Source organism: Bombina bombina, chromosome 6 (assembly GCF_027579735.1).
Source record: "Bombina bombina isolate aBomBom1 chromosome 6, aBomBom1.pri, whole genome shotgun sequence".
NCBI classification, from domain to species: Eukaryota; Metazoa; Chordata; class Amphibia; order Anura; family Bombinatoridae; genus Bombina; species Bombina bombina.
This window is the reverse complement of record NC_069504.1, coordinates 14,068,212-14,083,373: the sequence shown is the minus strand read 5'-3', so window position 1 is coordinate 14,083,373 and position 15,162 is coordinate 14,068,212. Positions and strand designations below refer to the sequence as shown.

At 43.1% G+C, this 15,162-nt stretch overlaps 1 protein-coding gene across 1 annotated transcript in view; it reads left to right on the top strand.

The window, feature by feature from the left end:
• The window catches only part of PPP6R2 (protein phosphatase 6 regulatory subunit 2), a gene marked incomplete in the record, with an annotated part of 934,057 nt that overhangs the window by 99,776 nt on the left and 819,119 nt on the right, over positions 1 to 15,162 (top strand). Inside the window, 2 exon segments of the mRNA XM_053716315.1 lie at positions 6,078 to 6,168; positions 6,520 to 6,765. Of these exon segments, the coding sequence (XP_053572290.1) occupies positions 6,539 to 6,765 (227 nt within the window).

Here is a 15,162-nt window from a genome sequence, read left to right as displayed (position 1 = left end):
GGCAGATTTTCTAAGTCGACAGACTTTTCATCCGGGGGAGTGGGAACTCCATCCGGAGGTGTTTGCACAAGTGATTCATCGCTGGGGCAAACCAGAACTGGATCTCATGGCGTCTCGACAGAACGCCAAGCTTCCTTGTTACGGATTCAGGTCCAGGGACCCCAGGGCGATGCTGATAGACGCTCTAGCAGTGCCCTGGTCTTTCAACCTGGCTTACGTGTTTCCACCGTTTCCTCTGCTCCCTCGTCTGATTGCCAAGATCAAGCAGGAGAGAGCATCGGTGATTCTAATAGCGCCTGCGTGGCCATGCAGGACGTGGTATGCAGATCTAGTGGGCATGTCATCATTGCCACCATGGACTCTGCCTCTGAGACAGGACCTTCTACTTCAGGGTCCTTTCCTCCATCCAAATCTAATTTCTCTGAGACTGACTGCATGGAGATTGAACGCTTGATTTTATCAAAGCGTGGCTTCTCAGAGTCAGTCATTGATACCTTAATACAGGCACGAAAGCCTGTCACTAGGAGAATTTACCATAAGATATGGCGTAAATATCTTTATTGGTGCGAATCCAAGGGTTACTCATGGAGTAAGGTCAGGATTCCCAGGATATTATCTTTTCTCCAAGAAGGCTTGGAAAAGGGTTTGTCAGCTAGTTCCTTAAAGGGACAGATTTCTGCTCTGTCTATTCTTTTGCACAAGCGTCTGGCAGATGTTCCAGACGTTTCAGGCTTTTTGTCAGGCTTTAGTCAGAATCAAGCCTGTTGCTCCACCATGGAGCTTAAATTTGGTTCTTAAGGTTCTTCAAGGAGTTCCGTTTGAACCTCTTCATTCCATAGATATAAAGCTTTTATCTTGGAAAGTCCTTTTTTTGGTAGCTATTTCCTCGGCTCGTAGAGTGTCTGAGCTATCTGCCTTACAATGTGATTCTCCTTATCTGATCTTTCATTCTGATAAGGTAGTTCTACGCACCAAGCCTGGGTTTTTACCTAAGGTGGTATCTAACAAGAATATCAATCAAGAGATTGTTGTTCCATCCTTGTGTCCCAATCCTTCTTCAAAGAAGGAACGTCTATTACACAATCTGGATGTGGTTAGTGCTTTAAAGTTTTACTTACAAGCTACTAAAGATTTTCGACAAACATCTGCTTTGTTTGTTGTTTACTCTGGACAGAGGAGAGGTCAAAAGGCTTCGGCAACCTCTTTCTTTTTGACTAAGAAGCATAATACGCTTAGCCTATGAGACTGCTGGACAGCAGCCCCCTGAAAGGATTACAGCTCATTCTACTAGAGCTGTGGCTTCCACCTGGGCCTTTAAAAATGAGGCTTCTGTTGAACAGATTTGCAAGGCGGCGACTTGGTCTTCGCTTCATACTTTTTCAAAATTCTACAAATTTGATACTTTTGCTTCTTCGGAGGCTATTTTTGGGAGAAAGGTCTTACAGGCAGTGGTGCCTTCCATTTAAGCGCCTGCCTTGTCCCTCCCTTCATCCGTGTACTTTAGCTTTGGTATTGGTATCCCATAAGTAATGGATGATCCGTGGACTGGATACACCTTACTAGAGAAAACACAATTTATGCTTACCTGATAAATTTATTTCTCTAGTGGTGTATCCAGTCCACGGCCCGTCCTGTCATTTTAAGGCAGGTTATTTTTAAATTTAAACAGTCACCACTGCACCCTATGGTTTCTCCTTTCTCTGCTTGTTTTCGGTCGAATGACTGGATATGGTAGTGAGGGGAGGAGCTATATAATAGCTTTGCTGTGGGTCCTCTTGCAACTTCCTGTTGGGAGTGAGAATATCCCATAAGTAATGAATGATCCGTGAACTGGATACACCACTAGAGAAATAAATTTATCAGGTAAGCATAAATTGTGTTTTACCTGACAGAGGCCAGGTTGTCAAAACTTCTAAATTCCTGCCATGTTCTTTATTCTACTTCTCGCCCTTCGGTGTCTCAGTGTATGGAAGTAATCGGCTTAATGGTAGCGGCAATGGACATAGTACCGTTTGCCCGTCTACATCTCAGACCACTGCAGCTCTGCATGCTCAGTCAGTGGAATGGGGATTGCACAGATTTGTCCCCTCTACTAAATCTGGATCAAGAGACCAGGGATTCTCTTCTCTGGTGGCTATCTCGGGTCCATCTGTCCAAGGGTATGACCTTCCGCAGGCCAGATTGGACAATAGTAACAACAGATGCCAGCCTTCTGGGTTGGGATGCAGTCTGGAACTCCCTGAAGGCTCCGGGATCATGGACTCAGGAGGAGGCCCTCCTTCTGATAAACATTCTGGAGCTAAGAGCGATATTCAACGCGCTTCAGACTTGACCTCAGCTTGCTGCGGTCAGGTTCATCAGATTTTGGTTGGACAACATCACTACTGTAGCTTACATCAACCATCAAGGGGGAACAAGGAGTTCCCTAGAAATGTTGGAGGTTTCAAAGATAATTATATGGGCAGAGTTTCACTCTTGCCATCTCTCAGCTATCCACATCCCAGGAGTAGAGAACTGGGAGGCGGATTTTCTAAGTCGACAGACTTTTCATCCGGGGGAGTGGGAGCTCCATCCGGAGGTATTTGCACAGTTGATTCTGTGGACTGGATACACCTTACAAGAGAAAACACAATTTATACTTACCTGATAAATTTATTTCTCTTGTGGTGTATCCAGACCACGGCCCGCCCTGTCATTTTAAGGCAGGTGTTTTTTATTTCTAAAATACAGTCACCACTGCACCCTATAGTTTCTCCTTACTCTTGCTTGTCTTCGGTCGAATGACTGGGGGTGGGCAGTTAGGGGAGGAGCTATATAGACAGCTCTGCTGTGGGTGATCCTCTTGCAGCTTCCTGTTGGGAAGGAGAATATCCCACAAGTAATGGATGATCCGTGGACTGGATACACCACAAGAGAAATAAATTTATCAGGTAAGCATAAATTGTGTTTTTTTTTTTTCAACATTTAAAAAACTAAAATAAAAAAAAAAAAAAAATACATGTACAAATTTTTCTCAGCCTAATCTTTGCTTTGAATACAACATATAAGCAATTTATTTAGTGTTTAATGTCCCTTTTAAAGTATCAAAAAATCCTATAATACAATTCTATGTGTATATAATTCTGGCGACAACTTAAAATTCTGTTTCCTAAATTTTGCCAAAACTGGTTATAGAATCGCCTCCCCCCAAGTACATGTGCAGCTGTCTGTAGATCACTGGTCTGTGTTTATATGAAGTAGTAGACTATATACAGTACATGTGCAGCTGTCTGTAGATCACTGGTCTGTGTTTATATGAAGTAGACTATATACAGTACATGTGCAGCTGTCTGTAGATCACTGGTCTGTGTTTATATGAAGTAGTAGACTATATACACTACATGTGCAGTTCTCTGTAGATCACTGGTCTGTGTTTATATGAAGTAGTAGACTATATACAGTACATGTGCAGCTCTCTGTAGATCACTGGTCTGTGTTTATATGAAGTCGTAGACTATATACAGTACATGTGCAGCTGTCTGTAGATCACTGGTCTCTGTTTATATGAAGTAGTAGACTATATACAGTACATGTGCAGCTGTCTGTAGATCACTGGTCTGTGTTTATATGAAGTAAGATCACCTTCATGGGAGCTGATTTACAACAGGGCCCTCTACGCTCTTGTCCCCTATAAATAATACCTGCGTATCTCACCTTGGGGGGGGAGGCGATTCTATAACCAGTTTTGGCAAAATTTAGGAAACAGATTTTTAAGTTGTCGCCAGAATTATATACACATACAATTGTATTATAGGATTTTTTTATACTTTAAAGGGACATTAAACACTAAATAAATTGCTTATATGTTGTATTCAAAGCAAATATTAGGCTGATAATAATTTGTACATGTATTTTTTTTTTTAGTTATATTAGTTTTTTAAATGTTGAAAAAAATAAGGTTAACATTCTAATTCCCATAAAGCAGTGGGCACTGGCATATTGTAATTTAGGTCAGTGCTTCACAAATCTGTTTAAAAATTGGTAGCCAGTAAGAATATTTAGGAGCCAGCCGGTTGGATTTGTATATAGATATATGGATAATAACCCCAAAACTTAGGAGCCAGGGGTAAAATGAAATCCTAGGAGCCAGTGGCTCCCAGGCTCCTGGGTTTGTCGAGCCCTGACTTAGGTTACCGTTTCTGCTGAGGCCAATTAGAAATGTTTTAAATGGCTTGCAAGAGTGCGAAACCGATGGCTGTGTCTGCACGTCCATGTTTAAAGGGACAGTCTAGGCAAAAATAAACTTTCATGATTCAGATAGAGCATGTAATTTTAAACAATTTTCCAATTTACTTTTATCACCAATGTTGCTTTGTTCTCTTGGTATTCTTAGTTGAAAGCTTAACCTAGGAGGTTCATATGCTAATTTCTTAGACCTTGAAGGCCACCTCTTTTCAGAATGCATTTTAACAGTTTTTCACCACTAGAGGGTGTTAGTTCATGTATTTCATATAGATAACACTGTGCTCGTGCACGTGAAGTTATCTGGGAGCAGGCACTGATTGGCTAAACTGCAAGTCTGTCAAAAGAACTGAAATAAAGGGGCAGTTTGCAGAGGCTTAGATACAAGATAATCACAGAGGTTAAAAGTATATTATTATAACTGTGTTGGTTATGCAAAACTGGGGAATGGGTAATAAAGGGATCATCTATCTTTTAAAACAATAAAAATTCTGGTGTAGACTGTCCCTTTAACATGAATGGAAAAGCCGACAATATTCAGAAATTATAGGAAAGAACAAAATAAAGTTTATTACAAACTTGTTTTACTACATGTAATTAAACCATTTATATTAATATCTTGTGGTGTTTAATGTCCCTTTTTTAAATGAATGAGAAACCCCAATGTATGTTCTATTCTCGGTTACTTCTATTATCAAATTAGCTGTGTTCTTCTGATATTCTTTAGGAGATACCCAAGTAGCATCTGGGAGGACTAGATGGCAGGACATTGTTATCCATATGTAAGAGCACTAGATGGCAGGACATTGTTAACCATACGTAAGAGCACTAGATGGCATTACATTGTTATCCATACGTAAGAGCACTAGATGGCAGGACATTATTCATACGTAAGAGCACTAGATGGCAGGACATTGTTATCCATACGTAAGAGCACTAGATGGCAGGACATTGTTATCCATACGTAAGAGCACTAGATGGCAGGACATTGTTATCCATACGTAAGAGCACTAGATGGCAGGACATTGTTATCCATACGTAAGAGCACTAGATGGCAGGACATTGTTATCCATACGTAAGAGCACTAGATGGCAGGACATTGTTATCCATACGTAAGAGCACTAGATGGCAGGACATTGGTATCCATATGTAAGAGCACTAGATGGCAGGACATTGTTAACCATATGTAAGAGCACTTGATGGCAGGACATTGTTAACCATATGTAAGAGCACTTGATGGCAGGACATTGTTAACCATATGTAAGAGCACTAGATGGCAGGACATTGTTAACCATACGTAAGAGCACTAGATGGCAGGACATTGGTATCCATACGTAAGAGCACTAGATGGCAGGACATTGGTATCCATATGTAAGAGCACTAGATGGCAGGACATTGTTAACCATATGTAAGAGCACTAGATGGCAGGACATTGTTATCCATATGTAAGAGCACTTGATGGCAGGACATTGGTATCCATACGTAAGAGCACTAGATGGCAGGACATTGTTAATCATATGTAAGAGCACTAGATGGCAGGACATTGTTAATCATATGTAAGAGCACTAGATGGCAGGACATTGGTATCCATGTGTAAGAGCACTAGATGGCAGGACATTGGTATCCATGTGTAAGGGCACTAGATGGCAGCATTTTTCTTGCAAAACTGCTGCCATATAGTGCTCTACACACGAGCACGCCCCTGAAGTTACCTCCCTGCTTTTCAGTAAGATGCCATGAGATGAAAGATGAATTGATAATAGAAGTAAAGTAGATAGAGCAATCGTTTAACTTCCTTTATTTTGTTTCATTTGCTCATTGTCTTCTAATAAAACCGTATTATTATTTTCTTACAGCCAGAAGATTTTTGAAGGTTGCAGTTGAACTATGGCCCTGGGTACCAATGAGCACTGAGGCTTCAGTATCTGAGACCCCTTTATTCACAAGGTATGAAGCGTTGGCCGCAGTGTTTAGAAGTAAGTTGCAGGTATTTAATGGTATTATTGAGTGCTGATAGATACTTCAGGCTTTCCAGGGATTACTTGTAGCAGAAGGTGGTTCAGCATTAATAGAAAATGATGCCTAACATTGAGTGGGTGTATTATAGAGGGTGACGTGCTCAGGTGGGTGAGGTCACAGATACAAGTACAGTACCAGACCCCATGGCGTAGGAATTTGTCTTCTGATAGTTGCTCCCGACTCTCATGCACTGATGTGGGGATTGTTGTGAGGGGGATACATGAGCCACGTCCTGTGGTTCTATTCTCACAGGCTATTTATGTTCCTTCTTGTTCCCAGCTAGGAATCCCCCGTCACCATGTTCTGGAAGTTTGACCTTAATACATCGTCGCATGTGGACAAGCTGCTTGACAAGGAGGATGTGAGTCTGCAGGAGCTGATGGAAGAGGATGATCTTCTGCAAGAGTGTAAGGCCCAGAACCGGCGACTGCTGGACTTCCTGTGCCAGCCGCAGTGCATGGAGCAGCTTGTGCAGTTAATCACCCAGAGACCTCCCACAGACATGGATGAGAGAATCCGTTTCAAGTGGGTATCTTGTGCCACCCAGGCGTTGTCATTAACTTTTGTCTAAATCCTCAAAGTAACCAAACCTCACTTGTGCCCATCCTTGCAGCCCTATGTACTTACTTGTGCCCATCCTTGCAGCCCTATGTACTTACTTGTGCCCATCCTTGCAGCCCTATGTACTTACTTGTGCCCATCCTTGCAGCCCTATGTACTCACTTGTGCCCATCATTGCAGCCCTATGTACTCACTTGTGCCCATCATTGCAGCCCTATGTACTTACTTGTGCCCATCCTTGCAGCCCTATGTACTCACTTGTGCCCATCATTGCAGCCCTATGTACTCACTTGTGCCCATCCTTGCAGCCCTATGTACTCACTTGTGCCCATCCTTGCAGCCCTATGTACTCACTTGTGCCCATCCTTGCAGCCCTATGTACTCACTTGTGCCCATCCTTGCAGCCCTATGTACTCACTTGTGCCCATCCTTGCAGCCCTATGTACTCACTTGTGCCCATCCTTGCAGCCCTATGTACTCACTTGTGCCCATCCTTGCAGCCCTATGTACTCACTTGTGCCCATCCTTGCAGCCCTATGTACTCACTTGTGCCCATCCTTGCAGCCCTATGTACTCACTTGTGCCCATCCTTGCAGCCCTATGTACTCACTTGTGCCCATCCTTGCAGCCCTATGTACTCACTTGTGCCCATCCTTGCAGCCCTATGTACTTACTTGTGCCCATCCTTGCAGCCCTATGTACTCACTTGTGCCCATCCTTGCAGCCCTATGTACTTACTTGTGCTCATCTATACGAGGGCTTTATGGAAGCAGCCCTATGTGTGTGTGTGCTTGTGCCCATCTATACGAGGGCTTTATGGAAGCAGCCCTGTGTATTAGGCTCTTTGTATTCAGACCATTTAATGTTACTGTTCAAGCCTGAGATCATTCGTTGCTATAGTAACAACATTGTCTGCACATAAGGACATATTATTAGCTCTAACATTGGCTACTTCTAGGATATAGTCACTTGTTGTATCCAGTACTTTACTCTTGGATTAGATCTGATAGCTTCCTCAATAAGGTGGCATATAGGGGAATGTAAATAGTCGCATAATATTTCCCCCTCATTAATTTGACTGTGAATACACCTATATATGCAGTGTCTAGCTCCCTACACCTATATATGAAGTGTCTAGCGCCCTACACCTATATATGCAGCGTCTAGCTCCCTACATCTATATATGCAGCGTCTAGCTCCCTACATCTATATATGCAGCGTCTAGCTCCCTACACCTATATATGCAGTGTCTAGCTCCCTACACCTATATATGCAGCGTCTAGCTCCCTACACCTATATATGCAGCGTCTAGCTCCCTACACCTATATATGCAGCGTCTAGCTCCCTACACCTATATATGCAGCGTCTAGCTCCCTACACCTATATATGCAGCGTCTAGCTCCCTACACCTATATATGCAGCGTCTAGCTCCCTACACCTATATATGCAGCGTCTAGCTCCCTACACCTATATATGCAGCGTCTAGCTCCCTACACCTGTATATGCAGCGTCTAGCTCCCTACACCTGTATATGCAGCGTCTAGCTCCCTACACCTGTATATGCAGCGTCTAGCTCCCTACACCTGTATATGCAGCGTCTAGCTCCCTACACCTGTATATGCAGCGTCTAGCTCCCTACACCTGTATATGCAGCGTCTAGCTCCCTACACCTGTATATGCAGCGTCTAGCTCCCTACACCTGTATATGCAGCGTCTAGCTCCCTACACCTGTATATGCAGCGTCTAGCTCCCTACACCTGTATATGCAGCGTCTAGCTCCCTACACCTGTATATGCAGCGTCTAGCTCCCTACACCTGTATATGCAGCGTCTAGCTCCCTACACCTGTATATGCAGCGTCTAGCTCCCTACACCTGTATATGCAGCGTCTAGCTCCCTACACCTGTATATGCAGCGTCTAGCTCCCTACACCTGTATATGCAGCGTCTAGCTCCCTACACCTGTATATGCAGCGTCTAGCTCTAGCTCCCTACACCTGTATATGCAGCGTCTAGCTCTAGCTCCCTACACCTGTATATGCAGCGTCTAGCTCTAGCTCCCTACACCTGTATATGCAGCGTCTAGCTCTAGCTCCCTACACCTGTATATGCAGTGTCTAGCTCTAGCTCCCTACACCTGTATATGCAGTGTCTAGCTCTAGACCATAAAGAGACTCAAGGATTGGGTAATTTATTAGACCGTAACTGTGCAGGCACTGGGGCTGATATCTTTGGCTGTGTGGTTCTCATCTCCCGGCGTTTCCGGTACATGGCTGACTTTGGCACGCCCACGATGGGCGGTTCTAAGAAAAGGATTTGTGCGCCGTTTCTTTTTAAAGACACGAGTCCATGGATTTCATCCTTGTGGAATTAGCCTCCTGGTCAACAGGAGGAGGCAAAGAGCACCAGAGCTGTTATATAACTCCTCCCTTCCCTCCCTCACCAGTCATTCTCTTTGCCTACGTTAGTGATAGGAAGAGGTAAAGTGAGGTGTTAGTATAGATTCTTCAATCAAGAGTTTTTTATTTCTCTTGCATGGTGTATCCAGTCCACGGATTCATCCTTACTTGTGAGATATTCTCATTCCCTACAGGAAGAGGCAAAGAGAGCACACAGCAGAGCTGTCCATATAGCTCCCCCCCTAGCTCCACCCCCCAGTCATTCTCTTTGCCGGCTCTGGCAGCAGGGCCTCTCTACGGGAGGGTAAAGTGAATGGGGTGTTAGATTTGTAGTTTTTTGTCTTCAATCAAAAGTTTGTTATTTTTAAATGGTACCGGTTTGTACTATTTACTCTCTGGCAGAAATGTGATGAAGAATTCTGCTGAGAGGAAAATGATTTTAGCATGTTGTAACTTAAATCCATTGCTGTTCCCACACAGGACTGAGGAGTACCAGAAAACTTCAGATGGCTTAACTGCATTAAGTTATGTTTGTCATCTTTTTCTAGTCAAGACAAGATAATGCTAGAAGACTGACAAGAATCCCCATGTGGGAAGGGTAAGCCATGTTCTGAGACTCAGTATAGAACTAAAGGCTTATTTAAGAGGGCTCAGTAGGCTGGTTGACACTGTTGCAGGGCAATCGATTATTTCTCCAACATTGGTGTGTCCGGTCCACGGCGTCATCCATTACTTGTGGGATATTCTCCTCCCCCACAGGGAAAGGCAAGGAGAGCACACAGCAAGAGCTGTCCATATAGTCCCTCCCAGGCTCCGCCCCCCCAGTCATTCTCCTTGCCGCTCTGAACAAGTAGCATCTCCTCGGGGATGGTGAGGAGTTTGTGGTGTTTAGTTGTAGTTTTTTATTCTTCTATCAAGTGTTTGTTATTTTAAAATAGTGCTGGTATGTACTATTTACTCTGAAACAGAAAGAGATGAAGAGTTCTGTTTAAAAGAGGAGTATGATTTTAGCAGCAGTAACTAAAATCGATTGCTGTTCCCACACAGGACTGTTGAGATGAGAGAACTTCAGTTGGGGGGAACAGTTTGCAGACTTTTCTGCTCAAGGTATGACTAGCCATTTTTCTAACAAGACTGTGTAATGCTGGAAGGCTGTCATTTTCCCTCATGGGGATTGGTAAGCCATTTTCTTAGTCTCAAACAGAATAAAGGGCTTATTATGGGCTATACACTGGTAGACACTCTTAAGGGCTAAATTGATTGCTTTATTTAAGTATTATATGCAGTTTGAAGTTGAATTTCACACTTTTATAACATTGGGGAACGTTTTTTAGCACCAGGCACTTGTTAAGACACCTTCCCAGTCAGGAAGGGCCTTTCTCTGTAGTAGGCAGAGCCTCATTTTCGCGCCATTACTGTGCAGTTACTTTTGAGTACAGTACATGCAGCTGCATGTGTGTGGGTCTGGAATCCACTAAAAACGTTCCTAGAAGGCTTCATTTGATATCATATACCCCCCTGGGATTGGTGAAGTCGCAGCAAAGGCTGTAGCTGGGACTGTAAGGGGGGCTCCGGTTTCCACATTTTAAGGGTTAACAGCTTGAAAATTGGGGTGCAATACTTTGAATGCATTAAGACACTGTGGTGAAAATTTGGTAAAGATTGGATAATTCCTTCATAGTTTTTCACATATTCAGTAATAAAGTGTGCCCTGTTTAACATTTAAAGAGACAGTAACGGTTTTGTTTTAAAACGGTTTTTGTGCTTTATTAACCAGTTTAAGCCTGTTTAACATGTCTGTACCTTCAGATAGATCATGTTCTGTATGTATGGTAGCCAATGTGGTTCCCCCTTCAAATATGTGTGATAATTGTGCCATAGCGTCCAAACAAAGTAAGGACAGTACTGTCACAAATTGTAAAGTTGCCCAGGATGATTCCTCAGATGAAGGAAGTAGACATAGTTCTACATCATCTCCTTCTGTGTCTATACCAGTTATGCCTGCGCAGGCGACCCCTAGTACTTCTAGCGCACCAATACTTGTTACTATGCAGCAATTGACAGCAGTAATGGATAACTCCATAGCTAATATTTTATCCAAAATGCCAGCATTTCAGAGAAAGCGCGATTGCTCTGTTTTAAACACTGTAGAGCAGGAGGGCGCTGATGATAATTTTTCTGTCATACCCTCACACCCATCTGAAGTGGCAGTGAGGGAGGGTTACTCAGATGGGGAAATTTCTGATACAGGAAGAATTTCTCAGCAGGCAGAACCTGATGTTGTGACATTTAAATCAAAATTAGAGCATCTCCGCGCATTACTTAAGGAGGTGCTATCTACTCTGGATGATTGTGACAATCTGGTCAACCCAGAAAAATTGCGCAAGATGGACAAGTTCCTTGAGGTCCCGGTGCACCCTGATGCTTTTCCGATACCTAAACGGGTGGCGGACATAGTGATTAAGGAGTGGGAGAAGCCAGGCATACCTTTTGTCCCTCCTCCTATATTTAAGAAATTGTTCCCTATGGTCGACCCCAGGAAGGACACATGGCAAACAGTCCCTAAGGTCGAGGGGGCGGTTTCTACTCTAGCCAAGCGCACAACCATTCCTATTGAGGACAATTGTGCTTTCAAAGATCCTATGGATAAAAAATTGGAGGGTTTGCTTAAAAAGATTTTTGTACAGCAAGGTTACCTCCTTTAACCTATTTCGTGCATTATTCCTGTCACTACAGCGGCGTGGTTCTGGTTCGAGGAACTGGAAAAGTCGCTCAGTAGGGAGACTCCGTATGAGGAAGTCATGGACAGAATTCACGCACTTAAGTTAGCTAATTCCTTTATTTTAGACACCGCTTTGCGGTTAGCGGCAAAAAATTCATGGTTTACAATTGGGGCGCGTAGAGCGCTTTGGCTAAAGTCTTGGTCGGCGGATGTATCTTCCAAGACAAAATTGCTTAATACCCCTTTCAAAGGTAAGACCCTTTTTGGGCCAGAATTGAAAGAGATTATTTCAGACATCACTGAGGGAAAGGGCCATGCCCTCCCACAAGATAAACCTTTCAAGGCTAAGAATAAGTCCAATTTTCGTTCCATTCGCAATTTCAGGAACGGACCGGCTTCCAACTCGGCAGCCTCTAGACAAGAGGGTAACGCTTCCCAGACTAAACCAGCTTGGAAATCAATGCAAGGCTGGAACAAGGGTAAACAGGCCAAGAAGCCTGCTGCTGCTACCAAAACAGCATGAAGGGGTAGCCCCTGATCCGGGACCGGATCTAGTAGGGGGCAGACTCTCTCTCTCTTTGCTCAGGCTTAGGCAAGAGATGTTCAGGATCCCTGGACACTAGAAATAGTCTCTCAGGGTTTTCTTCTGGAGTTCAAGGAACTACCCTCAAGGGGAAGGTTCCACATGTCTAACTTATCTTCAAACCAAATAAAGAGACAGGCATTCTTACATTGTGTAGAAGACCTGTTAAAGATGGGAGTGATACACCCAGTTCCAACTGTGGAACAAGGTCGGGGGTTTTACTCAAATCTGTTTGTAGTTCCCAAAAAAGAGGGAATTTTCAGACCAATTCTGGATTTAAAAATTCTAAACAAATTTCTCAGAGTTCCATCGTTCAAATGGAAACCATTCGAACAATTTTATCTACAATCCAGGAGGGTCAATTTATGACTACCGTGGATTTAAAGGATGCGTATCTACATATTCCTATCCACAAAGATCATCCAAGGATTTCTCCTGTTAAGTGTGGTCAGTCCACGGGTCATCATTACTTCTGGGATATTAACTCCTCCCCAACAGGAAGTGCAAGAGGATCACCCAAGCAGAGCTGCTATATAGCTCCTCCCCTCTACGTCACACCCAGTCATTCTCTTGCACCCAACTAATAGATAGGATGTGTGAGAGGACTGTGGTGATTATACTTAGTTTTTATATCTTCAATCAAAAGTTTGTTATTTTAAAACAGCACCGGAGTGTGTTGTTCCTTCTCAGGTAGAATTTGAAGAAGAATCTACCTGAGTTTTTGGATGATTTTAGCCGGCGTAGCTAAAATTCATTTTGCTGTTCTCGGCCATTCTGAGGAGTGAGGTAAACTTCAGATCAGGGGACAGCGGGCAGGTTCACCTGCAAAGAGGTATGTTGCAGTATATTATTTTCTGAGGAATGGAATTGACTAAGAAAATACTGCCAATACCAATATAATGTAAGTTCAGCCTTAAATGCAGTAGTAGCAACTGGTATCAGGCTGTTTATGTATATATGTGTACACTTCAGTATTCTGGGGAATGGCACTTCTCTGGGTAATACTATATGCATATAATCTTTAGCCTTACTTGCAGTGGGAACGTCTAGCAACAGGCTGTTTAATGACATTTCATGATATTTAATTTTAAACGTTTTTGCTGGCATGCTAAATTGTTTAAATATCTGAGGTACTGGGTGAAAAATTGTTTTTGGGCACTGTTTTTCCACTTGGCTGTCGTTTATTTTAATTTGAGACCGTTTACTGAGCTTCCCTCACTGCTGTGGGTGAGGGGGAGGGGCCTATTTTGGCGCTTTTGCTACGCATCAGAAATTCAGTCAAGTCTTTTTCTCTTCCTGCATGATCCGGATCGTCTCTACTGAGCTCAAGGGTCTTCAAAAATTATTTTGAGGGAGGTAATCACTCACAGCAGACCTGTGAGATTGTGCTTTGACTGTGATAAAAAACGTTTATATTTTGTACATTTGTTTCTCTGCTATTAAGGGTTAGTTATCCATTGCTAATGGGGGCAATCCTTTGCTAAATTTATGCTTTTACTGGGAAAAATCTGATTGTTATAATTTTTCCGGTTTCTTATTATTAAACTGTCATAATTTTTTTCTGTGCTTCTTAAAGGCACAGTGCGTTTTTCATATTACTTGTAATTTGAGTGAAAAGTATTTCCAAGCTTGCTAGTTTAATTGCTAGTTTGTTAAACATGTCTGATTCAGAGGAATATCTCTGTGCTATATGTGCAAAAGCCAAGGTGGAGCCCAATAGAAATTTATGTACTAATTGCATTGATGCTACTTTGAATAAAAGTCATTCTGTACAAATTGAACATCATTCACCAAACAACGAGGGGGAAGTTATGCCGACTAACTTGCCTCACGTGTCAGTACCTGCATCTCCCGCTCGGGAGGTGCGTGATATTGTAACGCCGAGTACTTCAGGGCGGCCATTACAAATCACACTACAGGACATGGCTAATGTTATGACTGAAGTTTTGTCTAAATTACCAGAACTTAGAGGTAAGCGAGATCACTCTGGGGTGAGAACAGAGTGCGCTGATATTAGGGCCATGTCAGATACTGCGTCACAATTTGCAGAACATGAGGACGGAGAGCTTCATTCTGCAGGTGACGGATCTGATCCAAATAAACTGGATTCAGACATTTCAAATTTTAAGTTTAAGCTGGAAAACCTCCGTGTATTACTAGGGGAGGTCTTAGCGGCTCTGAATGATTGTAACACTGTTGCAATACCAGAGAAAATGTGTAGGTTGGATAAATATTTTGCGGTACCGTCGAGTACTGACGTTTTTCCAATACCTAAGAGACTTACTGAAATTGTTACTAAGGAGTGGGATAGACCCGGTGTGCCTTTCTCACCCCCTCCTATATTCAGAAAGATGTTTCCCATAGACACCACCACACGGGACTTATGGCAAACGGTCCCTAAGGTGGAGGGAGCAGTTTCTACTTTAGCTAAGCGTACCACTATCCCGGTGGAGGATAGCTGCGCCTTTTCAGATCCAATGGATAAAAAATTAGAGGGTTACCTTAAGAAAATGTTTGTTCAACAAGGTTTTATATTGCAACCCCTTGCATGCATTGCGCCTGTCACGGCTGCAGCAGCATTTTGGTTTGAGTCTCTGGAAGAGACCCTTGAATCAGCTCCATTGGATGAGATTACACACAAGCTTAAAACCCTTAAGCT